General features: G+C 46.0%; 1 protein-coding gene across 1 annotated transcript in view; it reads right to left on the reverse strand.

Annotated features, from left to right (window-relative positions):
• Window positions 1-1,374: 1,374 nt before the first annotated feature.
• The window catches only part of bahcc1a (BAH domain and coiled-coil containing 1a), a 69,088-nt gene continuing 45,884 nt past the window's right edge, over window positions 1,375-24,578 (reverse strand). The window contains exons 11-28 of the mRNA XM_086176084.1: window positions 24,143-24,312; window positions 23,257-23,393; window positions 23,023-23,136; window positions 18,977-19,097; window positions 18,516-18,744; window positions 18,222-18,416; window positions 16,271-16,474; window positions 15,885-16,168; window positions 10,806-10,886; window positions 10,381-10,498; window positions 10,168-10,282; window positions 9,219-9,294; window positions 7,419-7,527; window positions 7,060-7,176; window positions 6,793-6,954; window positions 5,364-6,613; window positions 4,980-5,216; window positions 1,375-4,879 (exon numbers count right to left, since the gene is read on the reverse strand). Of these exons, the coding sequence (XP_086032210.1) occupies window positions 4,670-4,879; window positions 4,980-5,216; window positions 5,364-6,613; window positions 6,793-6,954; window positions 7,060-7,176; window positions 7,419-7,527; window positions 9,219-9,294; window positions 10,168-10,282; window positions 10,381-10,498; window positions 10,806-10,886; window positions 15,885-16,168; window positions 16,271-16,474; window positions 18,222-18,416; window positions 18,516-18,744; window positions 18,977-19,097; window positions 23,023-23,136; window positions 23,257-23,393; window positions 24,143-24,312 (3,929 nt within the window). The 3' untranslated portion in view covers window positions 1,375-4,669. The remainder of the gene's footprint in view (window positions 4,880-4,979; window positions 5,217-5,363; window positions 6,614-6,792; window positions 6,955-7,059; window positions 7,177-7,418; window positions 7,528-9,218; window positions 9,295-10,167; window positions 10,283-10,380; window positions 10,499-10,805; window positions 10,887-15,884; window positions 16,169-16,270; window positions 16,475-18,221; window positions 18,417-18,515; window positions 18,745-18,976; window positions 19,098-23,022; window positions 23,137-23,256; window positions 23,394-24,142; window positions 24,313-24,578) is intronic.

The raw sequence follows: 24,578 nt of genomic DNA on the forward strand, positions 1-24,578 counted from the left end.
TGCACTCGTCTAGCGTATTTCCTAGCCTCCACATGGCAATGATTTCCAGAAACCCACACGCAGGCCTCGGTATATAGGCATTGTTTCAAAGTTTCTCTGTCTCCATTGCATATATTATGGCTGAGTTTATTCCACAGTGACTGTTGAGCATATCAATTATAGAGCACTAAAAGTCAATGCTCAGGGTTTTGTAAGAAAGGGCAGTCAGAGTCTGATTGATATGTTTGTCCTGCTGGGAGAGCCAGCATCTTGTTAAGACAAAGGACCTCGACACACACACACACACACACACACACACACATAGGGAAACACAGGCCGGCAGACTGTCCCTTTGCTCAACTTCAATCCTCTCACAGTCAGAGGCCAGACAGGGTCAAGCAGAGGGTGAGACATTTATGAGGTGCAGATATTTGCGCAGGAAAGTATTCCTCCTGTTGACACAGAGCAACAGGGTGGATGCTGAGCAAGCTGAACCAGACAGACACTAAAAAAGTGAGATAGGCAGGTTGTTATGCTAAGTAAATGCAACAGTGACAGGCAACAAATCCAGCACGCGGGCACGGGGTTCGAATAGCGAAAGCAAAACAGTAAAACTCAAACTTATTTGGTTAATAAGGTCATTGTTCAAACCATCTGCATTCATGCCGGTTGCCGATATTTAGATATTTGACCGGTGCGCTGACTCGGAAAGTACGAAGGGGGGGTGGGAGGCGAAGAGGCGAATCTGATCCAAATTAGGAAGATTATTTCAACACGCTCGCTCAGCCACTTTTCCTAGTCTGCATTTGCTTGCCCCCCCCCCCCGCGCCCCGCCTTCACCCATGCTGCTGATGCAGCGCGGGACACGGCTCGGAAACAGGGCAGCGCCTGTAGTCAACACAAAAGGTTGTGGTAGTAAACAGCCCTGTTTATGTTCGCTCGGCTGTTGTTGGAGGTGACTGATGTACCCATTAGCCCGTCTGGGCATCAAGGGGGGGATGGGTGGTGGCGCTGATGCTCCGTGCAGGACAAAAACACCCCTGGGCCTGCAGAGAAAGGTCAATGACCCACATTGTGTCTCCTTCAGGGCTCGTCTGTGGTTATTTCACAGATTCGGGATACAGCCGTAAGCTTTGTCAAAACGGATGAGCACGTATGCAAATGGCCAGATCCTGTAGGTTACGAGAGTCCAGGCCAGACACGGGAAGCCCGACGCTCCGGCTGCAAAACGGAGAAGGGTACGAGTCGCTCTCGTCGCGCCCGCGCGAGACTCCGTAAATCAAGGTTGTGCAGTGTTCTTCGCTTAAAACAAAAGAACAAAAGATATAATCGTCCTTTCCGTGTAACACTGCATGCTTTTGTGTTCTTCTCTAGTACATGCAAGAGATTCCAGTCTTTATATAAATCTCTTTATTATGATCATCAACAAACATTTAACTTGAATAAAATTTTTGTTTTTTGTTTTACATCTTTCATCATGGTGTTCAAACATCACCTATAAAAAAATCTCCATAGTCGACCACAGATTTGTATATATAAAAAAATGCAGCACATGTAATTAAATTACACATTTACAAATCTTGAAAATAAATGAACACATGGAATTGTTCAAAGGCTCGGGACAAATTGAATGTTGGGATGTGGAACTACCTCCTCGGGGACACACCATCACAGAACCCATTTATTTGAAAGGAAAAAAGAAAAAAAAAAAAACGTCCGACTTTATAATGAATCGTGAAAATTCACGTCTTTCTCTGACTCAGTCCGTGTCGTATTTACAGAGCCTGGCAGCTAAATCCAGTCGACTTTATTTGATACTGCGACAGATCTGCGTATTTACTCAAGAACTCAAAGCTCACGTAAAAAAAAAAACAAAAAAAAAAAAAAAACGTATTCAAGCCAGAAACACTTACAGCCAAAGATTTAATACGACAAATAAACAATTTCGGCGGGCGGGCGGGCAGGGGGGGGGGCTTTGTGCTGAATGACGCTTCTCAAAGAAATCCAACTAACCTAAAACGCAAAGGGGATCACTGTAAATTCCCGATGGATTGCGAAGAACAGAACTTCGAACATGCACGCACTCTCACTCACACACACACACACACACACGGTGAGGGAAACGGTCATCGCTACATGTGGAAATAGAAACGGGATGGATGGTTCTGGGAAACGTCGGTAACGTGAGACGGGTTTGAATAAATAGCCGCAGGGGGCGCAACAGATGGACGCAGCGAACTGACTCACCTTCCCGGTGGTTTTTCCATTCAAATGCCACAACTCACAACATCTTTTGGTATCAACTTTAGTGTGTATCCAAAGCATTTCAGTAAAACGCATGACCAACCTCATCTTTTCCCATCTATTCCAATATTGAAAAGTCACACCTCGTTTTCTTACGCCGATTAAAAGGGGCCGGTTTACCGGTTCGCTCCACCGCAATCGTCACGGACGCCACGCGCCGAACGACGTGTCCGATTTTAAACCGATATCTCAATTTAAAGAAGAGGCAGCTGCCGAGATAGGATCGGAGGGAGGTGACAGATGGAGCCGAAAGACTAGAATTAATTCACAGAGTTTTGCGGATGAGAAGAATCCAGTGTTGCTTTATTTCTTTTCACTAGTCGGCCTCTACAAGGCCAGTTTTATTTAAGAAATGCAAATGCGACATCACGCCAAGAAAAAAAAACAACAAAAAAAAAAACAAAAAACAAAAAAAAAAAAGTCACATTCTCGTAAAGCGCTCTTGGCATGAACAAACAGCAACATTGACAATAAATAAAAGTGTTAGCCGACAAAATAAAACAGTTGAGAACACGGAATACTCTGGACTGCATATCAAACCGGACAAAAAAAAAAAAAAGTAAAATGTACTTGGCACAAATTAAATAAACTTCAAATTCAGATCGAATGAACCTACTCTACGTCCATTGCTTTGTGAATCTGATTGTCCTTCACAGTCCGCATTGAATATGTGCACGTTTTTGTACAAAATCAACACAGGAGTCGGATGAAAAATTAAAATAAGACAAATTCCGAATCCGTCTCTTACTTTGTCGTGACCCCGATGCTAACACACGGGGATCGGCAGGCGGTCGGGCTTTGCCGCGTGTTGTTTTCTGCGCGGGATAAAGCGAGAAATCATCGTCACGATGCAAAGCCGATGTAGATGCACGTGGTGAAGGGACAAGTGTTCTGCCAGTGATTTCCGATTTGAGTTCAGTACAGGTGCTTGACGTCATATTTAGATTAAGCGAATGAAAAGGGAAAAAAAAAAACGATACTAAAAGACACTTTGGTATTCGGTGGGTCATAAACGAAACAATCCAGTCACGAGCACGATGCGTATTTAACAGTTTGTTTTTTTTTTTTTCCCTCAAAGACCCAGTCTTTTTTTTTTTTTTTTTTTTAAATTGATTTGTGTGGACACGATTATTGTGATGCCAGGACACTCATCACAACCGAAATAGTTTCACCATTGTCTAATACCGTCAATCTTCAAGACATTTTCGACCCGTGATTGCAGTCCGGCGGGATCTGCTCTGCGACGACCGGCTGACGTAAGGTACATAAATAAAAATGAGAGAGTAACAAAAAGTGTGAAGTAACAGAACACTTACACACACACACACACACACGCGCACACACTCACAGACGGGTGCACACACAGGCACACAAAAAAGCCACTTGACCTATTTTTAAACAGGACGACCCCGTATCTCTCAGAAACCGAGTCTTTTCCTGTCGTAGACTAAATCCTTCCATCTTTGTCTGTGCTCTGTCTGTTTCTGTCTCAGCAGGGCGTTTGCAGTGCAACACTAACGACTTCAATCTTGATTTCCCAAAGCAGAGGAAAAACAAACAAACAAATAAACAAAAACAAAACCAAAAACATAATCTATACCCATATAAAAATAAATCAATTGCAAACATGGAAAGATACATCTCATATATACAATAAACTCCTATATAAAATAATTTTATGTACATATAGACAACAGACAACAATACAATAATTCAACTGTACAATGTACACCTGAACATTTAAGACAGGTGAGAGGTACTGAAGTGTATGGCTTGATTTGGGTAAATTAAAAATATTTACAGACATCAACTTTACATCCTTTACATGTTTTGAACTTCCCTGGAATGATGAGGTTGAGGGGAACCCCCCCTCCCCCTCCCCGCCAGCCTCACTTTTGTTTTAATTTCTTCGAAAGAAAAAAGAAAAAAAAAAAAAGAAATTGGTCCTCGGAGACCGTGGAGCCTCACGGCGCTTGGCCCAGTTCCGTGTGACGTCGGCTCTCTTTTGGCGATGTGTGATAGCAGTTCGTGACTTAAGTCCAAAAACCGGTTACCAGAAGCTGTCGGGCGTGTGAGATGTTAGTCGGAACAATGAAAACGTATGAATCACCGCTTGTATTTGTGACGTGCAGGAAGACCCAGACCTATACCGTTCTTCCCGAAAGGACCAGTTACGGATATCGCCTTCACTCGCGTGAAGGTCGGACACCACAAGTCTCCAGTGTGTGACCTCAGACAGCCCTGCTCGGGTGGTGACATGTAGTCCACGGATGCTTCAAGCTAAGGAACACATGTTGCCTTAAAAGGCCCGCAGATCTAGTAGATAAAAGTATCAGACTTTATTTCTTCCGTCGAAGGAATCTTTCAGTAGTGTCCTCACAGAGGTTCAGCACAGGATGGAAACCCCTTCAGCAGATACCAACTGACCAGTGGTGGGGTCGTACGTTCCAGCCAGGTAATAGAGGTCCGGGGAGGTACTGTTCGGCTTCTGACTGCGCGTCAGACACTCGTACTCCTCCCTGCTCACCACCTGGCACTTGTGAGAGATTGTCTGAACATCGTTCTCATCTTCGTGACATGACTGGTACAGGGCGTGCTGGAGAACCGAGAGGTTGGGTTAGACGCGTCACAGTTAACACATTTAGAAAGACTAATGAGGCCTTTTTCGGGCTCGGCGGAACCGGGCGACGCCTCACCTTGCCGTCTCGATGCCTCTTGCCGAGCTTGGTCTCTTCCGGGTGATAGAACCACTTGACTTTGACCACCATGCTCGAGGTCCAGGATTCCCAGAAGTTCTCAATCCGACCTACATACGGCAGATTGGGGCGTCCGGCCGACAGGAATACAGCGCAGTCTCCCACCTTGACCGTGTCTCTGCCTCGCACGATGGCCTTGTAGAAAAGCTTCCTGGCCTTGCCTTTAACGCCTCGCCTCTGTGAAAAATCAATTTTGAGCAATCTTATAAGACGCCCGATGACATATCAGATCGACCTTTCGGTAGCCACGTGACTGTGGGAAAGAACCGAAGAGGGCGATTGTGCGAACCGATGCCATGCAGAGGACGGGATGTGCTCACTCACCTGTGTCGGGCTACCCGACCACCTCCACATTTGTCGACCCGCGAGGAAGGCGGATATCTTCGGCCTCGGGATAAACGCGTTTTCGTCGGTGAGCATCCTAGGTTTTTTCACAAACTCCTTAGACGGTTTAGAAATGGAATTGCCGCACTCTTTCCTCTTCAGCGACTTGTTACTTGAAACGTGATCGGCGGCGACATCTTTGGTATTGGAAACGGCCACAGCTTTAGCCACAAAGGAGTGCTGGTGCGGCCGAGAAGAAGTCGAGGGTTCGGTGGGTTGCAGGAGCCCTCGGTGCGAAGACAGGCAACTCTGCAGCATCAGCGTAGAACTTTCCTCGTCTTCCGAGCTGTACGAGGAGTCGTTTTCAGACGAGCACAGGCTGGAGCTCGAGAGAGAGCCGGACGAAGAGGAGCTGGAGGAGCCGGAAGACGATGTCGAAACAGAAAGACGAGAGAGGAAATGGCCAGCCGTCCTGAGTCCTCCAGAGGCTACAGCCAGCGCAGCCCTCCTCCTCCTCTCCTCCTCCTCTTCTTCATCGTCCTCCAAATCCGAGTACGAGCTGTGGCAGTCTCGGTGAGAGCTGAAGCCCATGTCCCCGTACTCTCCCAGATGCAAAGAAGGAGATGGCTTTCTTTGGGCTGCTGTCCCTTTGAGGAGAAGTTCAACCCTGGAGGAGCCACTCTTTTTATTGTCCTTGACCAGTAAGACTGGATGCGAGTAGGCCTCGGTTCTAGGCATGCCGCTCAAATTGGAAGATCCCCCTCGTAAGAGCAGAGCCTTGCTGTTCTTTGTCTTGGGGGAGGTTACGCCTTCGTGATCTAGCTTCACCAGGAACTCCTGTCCCGACTTTCTCCCTCTCGGCATGGCTAGCTCCTCCTGTCTACGTCGCTGGCCATAAAGTCCACTTCGAGAACCCAACGATAAACCTTGACCTTGCCCGGTGGACTGAGTGCAGAAGGAAGAGTAGCCATTTGCAATGCTGCTAAAGGAGTCCACCTCGAAGGAGCTGCTGCTGAAAAGCCCTTTGGCCGGAGGTGAGACCAGCGGCTGGACCTGCGGCAGTGGGAACACCTCATCCTCCTTGGATCTCAAAGCCTTCTTGGGCGCCCCATTGAGCTGAAACAGATTGTTGGATGTCTTCTTCTTGGCACTGGCCAAAAAGGGCCAACCAAATAAAAGCGAAGGGTTCTTATTCGAAGCGTCCGACTGCTGTTGTAGCTTTTGCTTTTTCCCGGAACCCTTGGGTCGACCTAAAACGGGAAAAAACATTTTCACGTCATCTGGGGATGCATCTCGAGTGACAACATGCCTTCTAATTACAATTAACTTCCACCACTTTTATCCTATTATTATATAGCCACATGCAAACATTCAACCTCTCATTCATTTGCACGGAGGAACTCACGGGTCGTACAATATCGCTTCTTACCTGGTCTTCTTTTATGAAGAGCTGGTGTTTGGCTGCTTCCGACAGATTGAGTGGAGCTGAGTTTTTCAGAAGGCTTGTCACTGATAGGTGTGTTCTCCAGGCTGGAACTTATTTTGGCCGTGGTTCCAGTGGGTACCGCTGGAGTGGGAGACGAGTCCCCACCTTAAAAAGACAAGGGCAGGAAATTATTGGAAGTTATTTAAAGCGGAGTGACATGCATCGGCTTGATAAATAAAACTAAGGAAACTTTAGGAAGCAAAGGCTCACATTGTATCTGGTATCCAGGTGGCAGGAGACGAATATTCGGGAGAGAAATCTTCCCCCGGTCTCCATCATCAAACTCCACCATCACTCCTACCTGCTTCCCCTCATCAGATGGACCTCCTGCAAGAAATGTTTGGTAGTGCAGAGAAAAAAAAAAAAAGGATTCAGAGGAAATAATAATAATAATAATGATAATTTATCCTTCCCTCGTGGGGAAATTTGTTCTCTGTATTTAACCCATCATGAATGAACCATGAGCAGGAGGCTGCCGTCCACCAGCGCCAGGGGAACATTGCTCTACCTCCTGCGCCCCGTCACCCCGAAAAAGATCGAGGTCCCACAGAGAAAGTCTGATATCTCACCTCGCCGGACATAGCCCGGGTACAAGCAGCGTGAGCGTTCACTCCAGTAGGCGCACACCCTGGTCCCTTCTGGTAGCACCGCCTCCGACTCTGGTCTTACATCCAGGACCTAAAAAAAAAAAAAAAATCAGATGAAAAATGTAATTAAGATTCATTCCAAGGTGAATAAACACACACACACACACACATGCGTGCCCACACACACACACACATACACCCACACACGCGCGTGCGCACATATACAAACAGTGCAAGAGCAATGGTGCATTGTGCATGGGCACTCACTGCGCCAATTTTCCAAGCGGCACGTATCTGATGCCAATGTGCCAGTCAGGGATGAAAAGAACGGAAGCAATGATGCAGTAAATCCTGACTTGCTGAGTAATACTAAAGAGGACCTGAATAGAGAGCTTGTGAAATCAGGTTGCCAGATCCTCCCTCCGACAATGCAGCCAGCCCTAGCATCCGCCACTCACTGGGGTCTCTTTCAGGTTGCTTTCATTTACTGTTGCCATGGTGAGGGACCCTTTGACAGATGAGGTGTGGATGTGGGTGTGAACAGTTGGTGTGTGTTGGAGAGTGAAAAGGAGCTCGGTGAAAATAGTGGTATTTGAGTCAAACCAAACACGGTCGGATGAATTTAAAGACACGCAAGCAAATTAATGGCGCCGCCAGAAGCAGCTGGTATCTGGCAGAGCTTGCCGAAGGAGTCCAGGAGCCAAGGGTGATTTGTTTGAGGCTTCCTGGATGATTTGGATATCACGCTTTGAATAGACTTTGTGTGTAAACAATCACCGATGAGCGGAGTTAGCTTCCACGGGCGAAAAGGGGGAGGCGGACGTGACGTCGTTCGGAAAGCGAGTGTACGTAAGACTGTACGAAATACGTCCGATCGCTGGCTCAAAAGGGAGATGAGATCGAGGACGTGGGCGCCGCGATCTTGGATTTATTCCTCTGGCGTTCAACTTAACAGAAAACATTTAGAAATGCTAAAAGAAAATAAAACAAACCGGCTCATGACCCAATTTCAACATTGCTGATGGAAAACTTCCAGGGTCATTATCTTGGAGCGGCCCTTTGTTTTCAAATACAACATCCCGTGCCCTGTTTAGCAACAGCCCAAGACTGGTTTCCACAGCAAGGGAGGATATATTTATGGTAGCTTTGCTTCGGGTGACCCACTTGTCTTTTGTGCATAGATTAACATCCTCTCGGAAAAAAATGTGACAGCGGTTACATTTACAGTAAACATAAAGACACCATTTTGGATGCAAATCAAATCAGGCCTCTTTGGTCTCTGTGGTAAAGAATCTCAATTATACCAACAAAATGAGGGGCCGAAGAATAGACGATCCCTTGTGATAGCGGACTAGCCTTAGCATTCCTCGTCTTCATTACGCGGCTCTTCTTTTATGATGCTTTCTCTTTGCGGCGCTGGGACTTTAAGCATTCCCATTTATGTCGGCCGCGGAGCGACGGAATCTAAGAATCCTTTATCCGATTTAAACTCAAGAAAACAAAAACAGGTAGCGGGTGGAACCAGACGCAGAAAGAAGTCCAACGGACAGAAACATTCACGCTTGACCACAAAGAGCCGGGCCTCCCATCCATTTGTATTTAAATGGAGATTTTCGATGTTCAACGGGGACCTCGAGAAGCTAATGACGACATGGAAGTGTAGTTGAGGGAGGGGATTCAAAAGGAACAAAAGTGTCGATTGATCCACAACGTTGGACAACGGGTGAACTCACTGCAACAAAAAGTGTTGTTTTGTTTTTTTTTTAAATAAAGTGAACTCACGGCTTCCTGTAACAGTTGTTCCAGCGAATAGATTTTCGGACGGTTTCCTCTTTCGCCATCGATAACGATGTTAAATCTGGAAGCAGAGACAGAAAACAATACGAGTATAGTCGGACTCTGCTCGTCCGGCTTGCGTGTCATAGTATTCCCGGTCTGCTGCTGTAACGGCATCACCTTGTTACTCCGATCCAGGAATGGAGCTGGGGTTTCAAAAAAAAAGAGAGACCCGAGCCCGAGTACTCGGTCTTTTCTATAACAAGAGGACGTCTTAAAACAAATCGCAAAGCGAAGGACGAAATTCATACGGTTGGGCATCAGTGAAAGGATCCTGCCACGTAACATTTTGAGACGGGTCGTCAACCCAGTGACGGAACGATATCGATACTGCTGATCCCCGAGGCTTTTTAATGATATCATCGATAGATCAGGGTGATGACGAACAGTATTTTATAACAGAGATTAACTCAACATTAGTTAATAAATCCATGGGTTGTTAACTCTCCAGCTTTGTTCAAAATCACTGATTTTTTTTTTTTTGTTGTTGCTTTTACACATTGACAATTTTAACCTCCATACAAAAAAAAAAAAATCAATTTTCCTTTCTAACTCCTCCTTTTAACAATGCATTTGTTGGAAAACAACCTCAAATGTGACCCTTTTCTATATTCCACAGTTTTTTCTGATCTGATTAAATAACCCGTTTACTGATAATTACTTTTAATCAGTATGTATACATGTTTACATTTCAATTTGCACATCATTGCAATAATATGCTTACTATTTGTTGTTATTTTTTTATTTTTGGCCTACTATCTGGCTTTACACTGGACAGCAATATGAGAATTTCATTATACGCAGAAACACGCTTCCATTCTGCACATAAGACAATGAACTCTTAAAATCTTGAATGTATAATCACGAATAACAAGAGATTTTTGTATTTGCTTACATGTCTGGAACTTCCATGGTGTGGACCTTGGCGGCGTACAGAAGCTCATCTTCCTTTGAGATCAGCACTTTAAGCCCATCAGTTAAGAGTTCTTTGGTCAGGACGCAATTAGGAACTGCTTGAGGAAATGCGAACGTCGTTATTAATATTTCACTATCTGTGACAAGAACTATCTGATCCTTGAAACGCACGAGGAGCACACTTATCTCTCACCTTCCAGGTTCTTGCCGCTGGAGTTGCCGCTGTCCTCTTCTTCCGAGAAGCTGCTGCCGTCCATCTGAAAACCCTCGTCGGCGGCGAAGCTCTCCAGCAGCCTACTCACCGCCCTTCCCTTCATCGCAGGACAGAACGGGGAAGAACGTCAGAAGTGGCGACCGCGCGGGAAATAAACATAGAGGTCGGATTTGCGGTAGAAAATATAGCAGCGAGTGTTTGAATGCGACTGTGTAAAAAAATGCATCTTCCGCTATGAATGCGGAGCAGGTGGTCGGGGTAATGAGCCACGCGCTGTGTTCCTTTTACAACATCCTATAGAGTCATGACCATTGAATCCAGGACGGCAAGACATTAACAGAATTGTTATTGCTATTGATTTTTCACAACAGTATTTGGATCTCTGAATTCCCAACAGCTGGTACCTGTTGGTCCTGGACCCTCCTGCCTCTGCTGACCTCCTCTCTCTGTGCAGCCAAGGTCTCCACTGACCAGCAGCTTCTCCGCTGCAAGATAAAAATGAGATAAGATTGTTCATATAATCACACACTTTAAATTTAAGCCACAAAAAAAAAAAAGATACGCGCGTGTGTGTAAATGCTTGTACACATGGTGCAATGTGACACACTCCGATATATGTGATTTATGTTTTCCTTGTATTGTACTATCAATGTTTGACAAATATAAGATATGAAGATAGCGCCCTGTCATTCACACACCGATGGTTTGCAAAGCTGCCACTAACCCAGGGTGTCAAACTCAAATACACAGTGGGCCAAAATTCAAAACTGGGACAAAATCGCGGGCCAACATTGATATTTATTGAAAAAAAAAATCTTACTCCAGATATAACAATGAACCCAAACAACTTTTGCTTAAAAACTAAATATGGAACATGCATAGCTTAATACTATATAATATATAACTTAATATTGCAGACATGCAATATCCTGTTTTCTGCCTAAGTAGAAGGGTGCTAGAATTAGCATAAGGTCGCTATGACTACTGTCAACAGAGGAGCAGCCGTTTATGGGTCCTGTTGTGATTTTCATGCCGAGACACCAGCAGAAAATTCTGGGATATGTAGAATTAGCGGTTCATGAACTGTAAACTATACCGGCAGACCAGCTCTAAAGGTCATTGGGTATGACTTTGCAGGCCAAATATAATTATAATGCGGGCCAAATTTGGCCCGCGGGCCAGAGTTTGACATCTTTGCACTAACCCGTCCGTTGGGGGGAACCAAGGGTTCAGTATCTCCCCCGAGGACACAAGAGGAGCTGGGCATTGAACCTTTTGTTTGGAGCACATGCCTGTTCTACCGACTGATGCAGTATTGAGTGCACGTGAATATAAGCCGCGCCGGCTAAATATAAAGAATATATGAGTACATATATAGGCTGCAATAAGCAGCAGGTGTCCATTTTGAAATATGAGATATTTACAATGAACTACATACCAGTAACATCATCAAATATGTACTGGAAATGCTTTTTTCACAACAGTGCCTGTAACACTGCTCATGAAAAAGATTAATAATGAATAACACAAGGAAAAGTCCATCCATCCATCCATCCATTTTCTATCCACGCATTGTCCAACTCCGGCTGATCGCTATCTCGGTCTTCCTCCTGCGCACTAAAACCATTAACGTCGTCTTCTTCGGTGTTGAAATTGAACGGCCTCAGAATTTCACTGGTCTGATGTGACCAGGATCAATGTTCTAGCATTTAGCTTGTTAGTCCCCCAAAAATTCATGAATAAACCGCATCATTGTTTAAGCCGTAGTGTTCTTTTTATTGTACAACAACCCCTACGTAGACACAACATCTATACAAATATATTTACATTATTTTTTTATTTATTTCTTCTTTCTTTTTATTTTATTTGTATTATTTGCTATTCTTATTCTTTATTTTCATATTCATATTCCAATTCTTCTCCACTTGACTCTGCGCCAGGAGCCGCTTTCAATGAAAAGCAATTTCAATAGTATTCAAGTATTCTGATTCTGATCCGAAGCGTGTGGAAAAAAAAGCGGCGTCTCTTTGTCCGGAAATGACGGCAAATAATTAAAGTTTATACATGTGCAGCTGAGAATTATTTGTTGATTAATCAATTCACAAATATCCAGTAATTCTTTCATTCATTATTTCGCTTTTTCCTGCACTAGGAGGCAAGAACATGGAGAAAATTCGGAATCGAAACTAGGATCCTTCTTGCTGCGGGGCAGAAGAAGCGCTAACCGCTGTGCTACCGCTAAATTCCCAAACAATGCAAAAATAATGACATCGTAACGCTCATGCCAAACCGGTTAAATCAACATTAAAAACATCACAAAATAGCTCCACCACAACCCACTACAATGTTCATCTACTCAAGTAAAGGATCTGAATGCTTGTATTGCTCCACTTGAAACGCCTTTCCATTTCAGGTTCTGAGTTCACTAATTAAACTCAAGGTATGAAATAAAATGAGTGTTCTTCCCCGCTCACACGCTGGGCTCTGATTAATCTCGATTGAGATATCTGCATATTAGTGATGTGCCCACTGCTGTTTTAGCCGCTGGCCCCGCGGTTAATCTGCAGCTTGGGCGGGCCGGGTCATCAAATTTAACATTCTGATTAATAGCGCCGTGCGCTGGGCGGCGAGATATTACAGAATTAATGGGGAAAATATCATTTATATTTTCTCCTTCTTTTAAAAAAATGTCAATAAGTGTTCAGTTGCGGCCCGAATGTCCCGCTCGTGTGTGTGTGTGTGTGACTACGTGGTTTAAAAACGCCCCTCTTTTTCTAGATAAATAACGGCGGTTGTGATGACAGGCCGCCATTCTCGCACATGGCGCCGCCGCTTCCGCGACCATCCTTCATCGTCGAGTTCTCCTTTGACCGTCGACAATACGATGATTCATTTCATTTCGCCGCGAATTGCTTTTCAAAAACTATACAGCTGTAACCAGACAACAACCTCTCGGGATTACTTATCTTCACTCGGAGAAATGACAGAGTGACGGGGAAAATACTATCCCTCGGCAGACGTTCTGAGAAATTATCTATTTTTTCATATCCTATGTATATAAATGTGTTGCCAGATTGATGCTATAATGACTGCGCGCTGATGGTTTTCCAGAGGAGAGGCCGCCCGTCGCCCCGCGCAGACTAGACTTTGCGGAGTTCAACGGGCAACATGAAATACGAGGTGGCAGGTGGTGCATTTAAGCTAACCTTCATCAACGCATGATAGTAACCTCGCGAGTCCTTGCCGGTTCCCCGGGGGGGGGGGGGGGCGAGGCCGGATCTGCTGCGGCGTCTCACCGGGCGTCCGCCGTTGTCATTTCTTTTTTGAATATCGGAGCTATTTATGTGTCATTTCACCATGTGGCTGTCAGCGGCCGCTGCTATTATTATTAGTATGAGATCATTCCCAAATCTCATACCCCCTTTTTCAAGTCTCAGTCTTTCTCTCTCTTTGTCTTTTTAGACCAACCGGCTGAGCCGGGGGCGTCTGCCGCCAAGTGCTTGCTCGTGGGGAAATATTCGTTTTCTGAAAATGATTCGAAAGAGTGCGGTCCAGACCCGCTCCGGGCGGAAAGTGCGATTTGGCGGCGTATGAATAAAGTCCGACTTGGCGTAAGCCCGTTATTTTGTCCAATTTTGTGTATTTTGCCCATCGCGGCTGAACCGTAGGCAGCAGGCGGCCGCTTAGCGGCGGCATGGGAGCGGTTAGGGGTTCGGCGTTTTTGCTCAGCAGCACTTTGACAAGCTAGCGGGACGTCGGGAAACCAACCGGGAATGTTTGGTCGCAATAACCGCTCTGGACCAGACACAGGCATTTTACGGCCCGCGGGTCACATCGTGTTTTACGGCCCGCGGCCCGTTTTGCTTTTTTATCCGGCCCGCCCAACAATTTTCTTTGGATATTTTAATCAAAATTGAATTTAGAAACTCCTTATTTTTTGTTTAATTTTGTATGGATGATTACATACACTCACCGGCCACTTTATATGGTACACCTGTCCAACTGCACTTAATTTCTAATCAGCCAATCACATGGCGGCAACTCGGTGCATTTAGGCATGCAGACACGGTCGAGACAATCTCCTGCAGTTCAAACCGAGCATCAGTCTGGGGAAGAAAGGTGATTTGAGTGACTTTGAACGTGGCATGGTTGTTGGTGCCAGAAGGGCTGGTCTGAGTATTTCAGAAACTGCTGATCTACCGGGATTTTCACGCACAACCATCTCTAGGGTTTACAGAGAATGGTCCGAAAAAGAAAAAATATCCAGTGAGCGGCAGTTCTGTGGGCGGAGATGCCTTGTTGATGCCAGAGGTCAGAGGAGAACGGCCAGACTGGTTCGAGCTGATAGAAAGGCAACAGTGACTCAAATAACCACCCGCTACAACCAAGGTAGGCAGAAGAGCATCTCTGAACGCACAGTACGTCCACCTTTGAGACAGATGGGCTACAGCAGCAGAAGACCACGCCGGGTGCCACTCCTTTCAGCTAAGAACAGGAAAATGAGGCTACAATTTGCACAAGCTCATCAAAATTGGACAATAGAAGATTGGAAAAACATCGCCTGGTCTGATGAGTCTCGATTTCTGCCGCGACATTCGGATGGTCGGGTCAGAATTTGGCGTCAACAACATGAAACCATGGATCCATCCTGCCTTGTATCAACGGTTCAGGCTGGTGGTGGTGGTGCAACGGTGTGGGGAATATTTTCTTGGCACTCTTTGGGCCCCTTGGTACCAACTGAGCATCGATGCAACGCCACAGCCTACCTGAGTATTGTTGCTGACCACGTCCATCCCTTTATGACCACAATGTACCCAACTTCTGATGGCTACTTTCAGCAGGATAATGCGCCATGTCATAAAGCTGGAATCATCTCAGACTGGTTTCTTGAACATGACAATGAGTTCACTGGACTCAAATGGCCTCCACAGTCACCAGATCTCAATCCAATAGAGCATCTTTGGGATGTGGTGGAACGGGAGATTCGCATCATGGATGTGCAGCCGACAAATCTGCGCCAAACGTGTGATGCCATCATGTCGATATGGACCGAACTCTCTGAGGAACGCTTCCAGCACCTTGTTGAATCTATGCCACGAAGAATTGAGGCAGTTCTGAAGGCAAAAAGGAGGTCCAACCCGTTACTAGAATGGTGTACCTAATAAAGTGGACGGTGAGTGTACAAAATAATGTCGGTACATTTATATGGTCACGGTTGAAATAAAATGCCAAAAATATCTAAATTGCAATTTTCATTTCGTTCAATTTACATGATAACCTAGTTGGCCCGCGCTTAAAAACTTAATAAGAAATGCGACCCTTGACTAACACTGTTTCCGAGGAGACCCAAGACGGTCCGAGCATCACCGGCACATTTGTAGTCCGAGTGGAACCGGAACCCCCTGAACTCCGGCTGTTGCCCTTAGAGACGCTTCGACGGATTTGCGCGATTCCATAATCAGCATTAAATCAAACCCACTGACCTTATTAATTACGGCTCTGGACATGGTGTTCTTGCGCGTCGCCCTCTTTAGCCTCTCGCTGGTGGTGGGAAAGGTGGCGAGTCCCATGCTCCGCCGGAATCGGGCGCCTCTGGCCCCGTGGCCCCCCCACCGAGGATCCTTGGACCTCGGCGCGCTCGGCCTCCTGGCGCCGTCGGACCTGCGATCCTCGCGGGCGGTCTTGACTTTGGCGGCCAGGCCCAGCCGGCAGGGGTTCTTCTTCCGCACTTTGACTTCGCCCTCGGTGCCGGACAGGCTCTGGGAGCCTGCGCGTCCCAATTGAAAAAAAAAACAAAAGAGTAGAACATTATCCACAGGCAACAAACGGCGAAAAAACGAACTAAACACGAGTCCGACGACAATCTTACCGTAAAGCTCCTGCCTCTGTTTCTTGTTCCTGGCTTTCTGGTTGGCCTCCAGCTTTACGATGAAGGAAGGCGTGGGACCTGGACCTGCCACGGAGGAGCTAGAAGTGACGTCTCTGGGAGGTTGGGCTGCGTTGTCTTGTCCTTCATCCGTATCATAACTGCCTTCCTCCTCCTCTTCTTCAACTTCTTCTTCCTCTTCCTCTTCTAATGGACGCACAGAACAAGTCTCCACTTTTACCTTTGCTTTTACGGACTTTCTGAGACGATCGACCTAATGTTTTCTAACCGGTGGGGCTCCTTAACTTTTCTCCATCGGTTCACAAGCACCTCATTAGTATTTAGGAAAATAGCTTAACTGTTCATAGAAATGATATATGAAGTGCTTTCTCTCCGTGGTATTTCCTGGTGTGAACCCACATGCTACGCCGCTGGTGTGCGGGAGTGAGTTTATGTGTGTGTTTGTCACTTCGCTCTCTCTCAAGCGGCTCTTTGACCCAGTCTGCCGGTCTCCGGGTCTGTCAGGGCCTCTCGGAGCCAAGTGTCCACAGCTGCTCGTCCAGCCCCGGACCGGCCAAACCAGGCCGATCGCCGAGGTGTCAAAGCGTCCGCGCACACCTCCGCGCCTCACCAGAAATGTATCGCCTCTCCACCCACGTCTGGATTCTCTCAAAGCGATTCGCAAATTACCGAGGGACGCCGGAGATAACGTAGCACCGCGTTTACTCGGAATCGAGATCCGACTCGTCAGCTTTCCTCCTCCGGCGTCTCCGGGGGACGCTTCCGCTGCTTTCTTGTGAAATAGGTCAAACGTGTCGGACGCGGATGTCGCGCTACGTTCGGAAAATATTTACCCCCGTAAGAGTGAGCGAGCGCCTCTCCGGAAACACAGCGACATCTTTATACAATACAATAGAATATTCTTTGAATCGTCCCACAGTGGAGAAAATTCAACCGCTCATAGCAGAAAGTGGACGGTGCAAGAAAAGTTAGCACAAATAGAAAAACTTAACAAATATCTAAACTTGTATTAACAAGTTGCACCTAAAAAACGGGTCGGCAACCCGCAAGCGGCTCTTTGGTCCATCTGATGCGGCTCCCTGTGGCTTTTGAAAATAATTAACGAGTATTTAATTGAAACGTATTTTGTTTCAGTTTGTTCATTTTTAAAATTTGATGACGATGATGGCCATTTCGAAACAACGAATAAAACGTGTTCAAATATAACAAGCGACTCCATGAGTCAGGAAAAGGATGACGGCGAAATTTTTGTTTGCCTCATTTAAGTTTGGATTTTTTTTCCCAAATACAAGAAGGACTCAAATAGACAATGAGTATTTTGCTTATAAGCGATCGTCTTTTTTTTCGTAGCTCGAAATGTTTTGTTGAATGCAGAAATGTCATTTTGTTTTTTTCCGCAGTTGTTCATTGCTAAAAAAAAAAAAAACGCTGTTTGTACATAGCATAAAGGCAAAAAATATATATATTATATGCTGTGTTAATTTATTTTAAATTTCAAAAGGGTTGTGTGGCTCCCAGTGTTTTCTTTACTGGGGGGACTCGGCTCCAAATGGCTCTTTGAGCGGTTGCCGACCCCTGACCTAAACAATATGACAATATATAAACAGTATAAATGTGTTTATACAGAGGCTTCTGGACTCGAATCATCTTTCGTTTACTTCTCAACGTTTTTTTTTTGTTTTTTTTTATGTTTTGACAGACCGACACGTCTGCGAGGCATCGCTAGCACGGACTCCTCTGTCATCCGGATTCTGTTTCAAGCAACCGTCTTTTGGTCGTTGGTTTCGATTGTGAAACAAACACCCGTCTGATGCATCTTTCATCTATTTTTGTCTGTATCCTCCTTTGTCTTACATTTGTTCAGCACCGTCGAGATGGGAAAGCAGGTTAACGGCAAAGAGAAAAGAGACGCTTTCGATTTTGGCGGCCTCACCGTGGTCGGAGGAGTCGCTCTCCGGGGGCGAGCTCTCGCCCACCTCCATCGCCTCGCGTCTCTGGGCGCGTCGGACCTTCGCTCTGGTTTTGTTCAGCCGAGAGGAATCCTGCGTCAGGGAGACGCCGCCCTTTTTGCGTCCTCGCCGCATCTGCCTGGCCCAGCTCTCGGGCGGGCTGCTGTCCACGCTGGCTGCTGAGAATTCGAAAATGTATGTCAAGGGTGGCGGTTCGAACCGAATGAAAGCGACACGGTTGGAGGCGAAAATCGGTATCGCGACCGCCTTGAATCTACCTGTGTCGCTTTGTCCTCCAGACTCCCGCCTGAACTCGGCCTTGCCCGCGCCCTGGGCTCGGTGTCCGTGTTTGGGATTGCAGGGTGAAACCTCCTTGTCCCTGGAGCCCATCCCCGAGAGACTCTTCTTACCCTGGGCCTTCTGCTTGAGCTGGGCCACGTCGGCGGGCAGCTTGGAGCCGAGAACATTGTGGAGGCCACTTTTCTTGCAGCCCTGTGCTTTTATCTGCTGCGGCAGAAGGAGACGGCCAGAGCGGTTTTTTACACTCGGAGCGCTAGCAGATGCGAAAGCATTATAATGCCAGAGAAAAAAAAAGGGCGGGCGCCGGCCAACGAGGAGATGGAAAATTAATAGCGCGAAAGTGCTATTACGCCGAAATTCGGGATTCTATCTATTGCAGATTTACAACCCAGTGAAATTAAAAGCGTCGGCTCGAACGCATGGACAATCTAACCCTGACCTGTGTGTTGTTGAGTTGCTCGTAGCCTCGACTGGACAGCTTCTTTAGCCTCTTCTTCCTCCTCTGGCTGTCTCCGCCTCCTCCTATCTCCTCTGGCAGGGAATGCCCTGCCACCGCCGGCCTGCCAGTCAAAACATAGAGCATTCATTCATTAGAAAGGAATGGCAGTGGTTTGAAAGAAAAAAAAAAAAAAAAAAAAGAGGGTCGGACAGAGGCGGGAGGAGGAGGAGGAGGAGGGCCGAGAGTTGAGTCACCTCTCTGTGGGATGAAATAAATCTCCCTTCTTCTGTCTGATGAGCAGAAGCCAAAGGACAAGGATAGCCCGGTGTCTGAACACACTTGGAAAATTGGGATCTAACAAGGAACCTGGGATTGTTTGAGGGCACGCCGGCATTAGCAGCCTTAATGCTTTATCTGGGGAGTGTTGTCGAATCCTGCGAAACACTTTGTACCTTTGAAGAATGTGGCAAATGGTTAGAAGGCGTTGCATTTGTATGCAGCCCTATTGTCCTGAGTGAAAATCATAGCTCTCCAGTTGTATTTCATATCAGCGTGGCACATTCTTTTTCTCGACGCCGAGCAGCATCACAGGCCAACCACTTCAAATGCCCTTGAATTTCCCTCTGGAAGCCTGCCCGCAGACCACACCGACATAAGCCAGGCCGTGCTCAAACAAAAGATTAACTTCCCCTCTTCTAGCGAGTCTACAGCCAATGGGATCGTTCCCTGCTTACACAGTAAGCAGAGTTTAAATGTGAATTAGATAAACAGTCCATTTAAAACGGTTAAAAGTCAGTTCTTTGTTTGCATTTAGCCCATTCGAATTTTACGTGTTTGTACGTGCTTCAAAATCCAATGGGAGCTGGCTTCCGTTTGAATGCCCATTCAGCAGCTGAGCACGAAATGTGAATGCATGTGTGTGTGTGTGTGTGTGTGTGTGTGTATACGCGGCGATCTTATGTCTGCATTTCATAATCGAGGTTTTCGTGCAGCTGTAACGGAGCATGAAAAGAGTGAATGTGATCACTGACTGAATGACGGGAGAGTGAGAGGGGGGTTAGCTGTTAAGTGTGAGCCGTCCTTGTGAGGAGGATCCCACCATGAGCTGCTGTCTGCCACTGACAAACACAGTGTGACAGCATTTTCGGAGGGGGGGGGGCCATACAGTGACTAATTAAACAAAATTGATCAGCAGGGCGAGTTGCAAAGTATTAGATCCCGCCCGCCGACTCCCGATGAAAACAGCATCACACACATTTCCACATGGGTAGCACGCTCTCAAATGAAAAAAAAAATGTCTGCGTAAATGCTCCTGGCCAACAGTCGTATGCTAACGGGACCGCAAAGGCATATAGGTTGCTAAGAGGGAGTGTTTGAATACAGCGGACACTCACTTTTCGCGAGGTTTACGTTCCAAGACCCCCTGCGAAAAGTGAATTTCCTAAAAGTAGAGACGTGATCATTTTGATGATGTTTACATTTCACTCAACCCTTTACGAACCTCACGTAAACTGTTACCAATGGCAGCAAAGTGGACCAGGACATGTATGCTCGATACAACTTACAAGGAGATCAGCTGCTTCTCTCCATGAACCAATCAAAATAAGGAACGGAACAAAGTGCTCGATCAGCCAATAGTGTGCCGAGTACAGATCTAGTTAGTCAATTCTGTATGAGACCTTGCGTGGGTACAATGGTAGGAGCGAGAGTTTGCTATGTTGGATATCTCTGTTTTGCAAAAGAGATCTCATATTTTATCAATTTTACAAAATGAATTTCTGTTTAATTTTACTCTATTTTTGCACTTTTTTCTTCTTAGGCTAGAACAGGGGTCGGTAACCTTTAACACCCAAAAAGGCATTTGGACCCGGTTTCCATGGAAAAGAAAACACTGGGAGCCGCAAATAATTTTTAAATAAAGGTACCACTGTATATATTGCTTTTTATTACCTTTACACTTTGTATAAACAAGTGTGTCGTGTGTTGCTTATGGAATCCACGATGTGCTACAGAGAAAATTAGATTTTATTTATGGAAAATCACTGTGTCAGAAAACAATAAAAAATAAACATTTGGAAAATATCTTCATAAATATTTATTTTACCTGGTTATTGGGACTTTTGCTCCTGAACTTCTGTGCACAGCATCTCCAAATCAGGACTATACCGGCTGGCGGTATACTGGCTTTCACGAGTGTGACGTTTATTTTGAGCGGCGAAAAATGATAAACATAATTTTATTTTAATATTTCAAGATGACAATAATCTTCCAACTTAAAAGCTAAAATTAAAAAAAAAGGAACTAACATTAAATATTTAGAATTTATTTTCCCAAGCCACTCGGAGCCACAGTGTAGAGTTGCCGACCCCTGGTCCAGAATAAGGCTATATTATCACCATAAAAATTCCAATACAGAAAAAAAATCCCGATAAAGAACGACAAATCGCGAGAACCGAATTACAAAAAAAAATCTGCAAAGTGACGAGGGCGCGAAAGCTCAACCGCGAGGGTCAACTGTGCGTCCCACACAGAAGGCAGGAGGCAGCGAAAGGACGGCCTGTTTCTCTGTGACCCAATGACCTCCAACCCAGCGTCTTTTAGGACTCGAGTGGCAGGAGCAGAAAACACCAATGCGTTATCCTGGACTTCATCACGGGGCACAAAAGTCCCCTCCCTGCTCACCAGCTTCTCATTTGTTGCGATCATCAGGCAACAGAAAATAAGAAGCTTTTAAGAATGATAACGATAATTAGGATTACCGTGATTTCCGGACTATTAGGGATAAAAATATCGAAATAAATATATGTGAACCGCACGTGTCAATAAGCCGCAGGCGTCCACGTTGTAACACGGGATATATACACGTGTGAAAGTCCGGAAATTACCGTAATAACGCCAATACAATAGGTCGTAGCTGTGGCTCCAAATTGTAGCCTACTGTACCGTAGCCCACAAAGCACCTTGTAACCTCATGGCAGCACCCGACCTCCCTCAAATTCACTTTGCCAAGGGGCCCCGGCCCTGATACCCTTTCATTTGGGTGTCATTGTCACCCGGCATCAGCGTCCCCACTCTGATCAGCACTGGCCTGGCAAGGGGGCAGGGGTACATGGGTGGAAGAAGAGTGGAGGTGACACGGCAGAGGGACAGCTCGGGATTACAATGGACTTTTGCCCAGAAGCCACATAGGAGAAAAAGAAGAAGAAGTCAGGGACACTGCGACGTGACATTTGGTGCTCCGAGCCCTTCCAGACCTGATGACAAGATTAACTCAAGCTGGGCCAAAAAAAAAAAAAAAAAACCTTTGTCCCTTCATATCCTTTCAGTGAACGCTACCTCCTCAACAATTAGCAGAAAGTATCTTTTGGCAGACTATCATTTTACGAAATGTGGCCAACACCGAGAGTTAAACGAACATCTAGCCTCCATCATAATGCCAATCGGTTTATATCTTTTTTTTTTCTCTTTAAATTGTCTACTTGATGCCGATCGGTTTATATCTTTTTTTTTCTCTTTAAATTGTCTACTTGATTTCGCTTTTCACTGTCAGAGACGTTGTGTGACAACCCCCCCCCGATGTCGGCTTATCTCTGAACGCATGGATGACCCAACTGGCATGTTATCCTTCGGACCCATGGTGACCCTCGGGGGCTGCGGTGGTCGTGGTGTGTCACATTCCTGCTGCTGGGACTGATTACAGGAGAATTCACAGTACTCTAATTACATCCTCTCCTTGTCATCCCTCAGCCTGCAGCCTGTCCATCTGAGCCCGGCATTCAGTGCAGCGGCACTACTGAGTTTTATGATCAGGTTGGTTGAAACTATTGAGGGTTTTACGTATTTACCGTCCATAAATACGCCATATAAGCATACAAGTCACACCCCTATGCTGCTCCACAGTCAACACCAGTGTTGCAAGTGGTTAAGGGAGTTTTCTTGAATGGCGCGTTTGTGTTTGCCCGTTTCCCGTTTTATCCGAATGAGTACATCGTGTATACCGGACTGGGCTAATGCCAGCTTCCCGACACAAGCCGGGAGATACTTACTTCATTTTTCTTTGGCCCTCAGATGATGACACCGGACCCCCGGATGGTATGGGTTTCCTCTTCCTCGGCCGTCCCGGGCCTCTACGTGCTGGACTGCGAGGCGTTTCCTCCTTCCTGCTTTCACATATAAACATACAGATGTAAACCGTGATACACAATATACCGAGCGGGTCTGCTCAAAGTATCGTAGCTGAGGAAAAAAATGAAATAAAAGGAGGATGAGGGCATACTCACTGATGATCGTGCTTCCTCTGTAGCTTGGCCAACTCCCTCTGCTTTTCTTTGTAGCGACGCTGTAGCTCAGCCAACTTCACACGCATTGCAAGCTCGGGGCCGTCCATTGTTTCCATGGTACCTTTAGCTTGGCATACCTGAAGTGCATGTCATTAGCTGTAATTGCCTTGCATATTTCAGGGCCTTTTGATTTCAAGCAACTGTATATATATATCTATATAGTTAGATAGATAGATATAGATATAGATATACCGTAATTTCAAGACCGTATGCAGCTACTTTTTTCCACACGCTTTGAATCCTGGAGCTTAAACAATGATACGGCTAATTTATGGATTTTTTTGGGAGGCTAATGAGCTTCATGCCGCCAAAACCTTTAGCCTCTTCACATCGGACCAGTGAAATTACCGTGAAATTCTGAGGTCAATTCCGACACAGAAGAAGACGACGTGAACGGTTTTAGTGCGCAGGAGGAAGACCAAGATAGCGATCAACTGGGGAGGGACAAAGCGGGGATACAAAATGGATGGATGGATGGATGGATGGACTTTTCCTTGTGTTATTCATTATTAATCGATTTCATCAACTGTGTTACAGCCACTGTTTGGAAAAAAGCATTTCCAGCACATATTTGCGGATGCTACCGGTATTTAACTAAAAGTTTTAAAACAATGTTTCTGTGCAACATCTTTCTGTATAAATATCTCATGTTACAAAATGAACACCTGCGGCTTATAGACCGGTGTGGGCTATATATGTATATATATATTTATTTTGGCGCGTCTTATATTCAGGTGCGCTTAATAGTCTGGAAATTACGGAAGATGTAGATATGGATGAAGATATTAATTGGATCAAGTGGTTCAAATTGTATTTGCAGCCTTACTGGTTCATTTCGCGGTGTCCAGCTGCATTTCCGACGTAAATTAAGTATCTTGCGGGGTGGAAATTGCCGCCCCGAACACGCGCCGCTTTCGTCCTGGGTGGCGTTCTCCAAGGCCCGGGCCGTCGCAAGAGTAGCGAGGCTATGTAGGTCGAACATCAGCAGCTCCTCGTCTGCGATGGAAAAAAAAATGCGGTTGGTATTGTGGCCACGGGACGCGCTCACTGCTGGACACTACCTGTTTCCTGGGAATCCGTTCATGCGCGGGCCGTACGTGCACGTAGCAAACAAACAATGAAAATAGTTGAAAGATCTCGTAGTCAGTAAGAGGAGGTCGCAACATATCATTTCAAAGGTCATTTCAATGTGGACTGTCAGTAGCCATCTAGGTCAAGCTCTCTCTGCTTGTGGCTTGTCAGCAAGAGGCTAAATCAGGGGC

This window comes from Fistularia commersonii, chromosome 28 (assembly GCF_037954325.1).
Source record: "Fistularia commersonii isolate RoL2024-O1a breed Wild chromosome 28, RoL_Fcom_v1.0, whole genome shotgun sequence".
Lineage (NCBI taxonomy): Eukaryota > Metazoa > Chordata > Actinopteri > Syngnathiformes > Fistulariidae > Fistularia > Fistularia commersonii.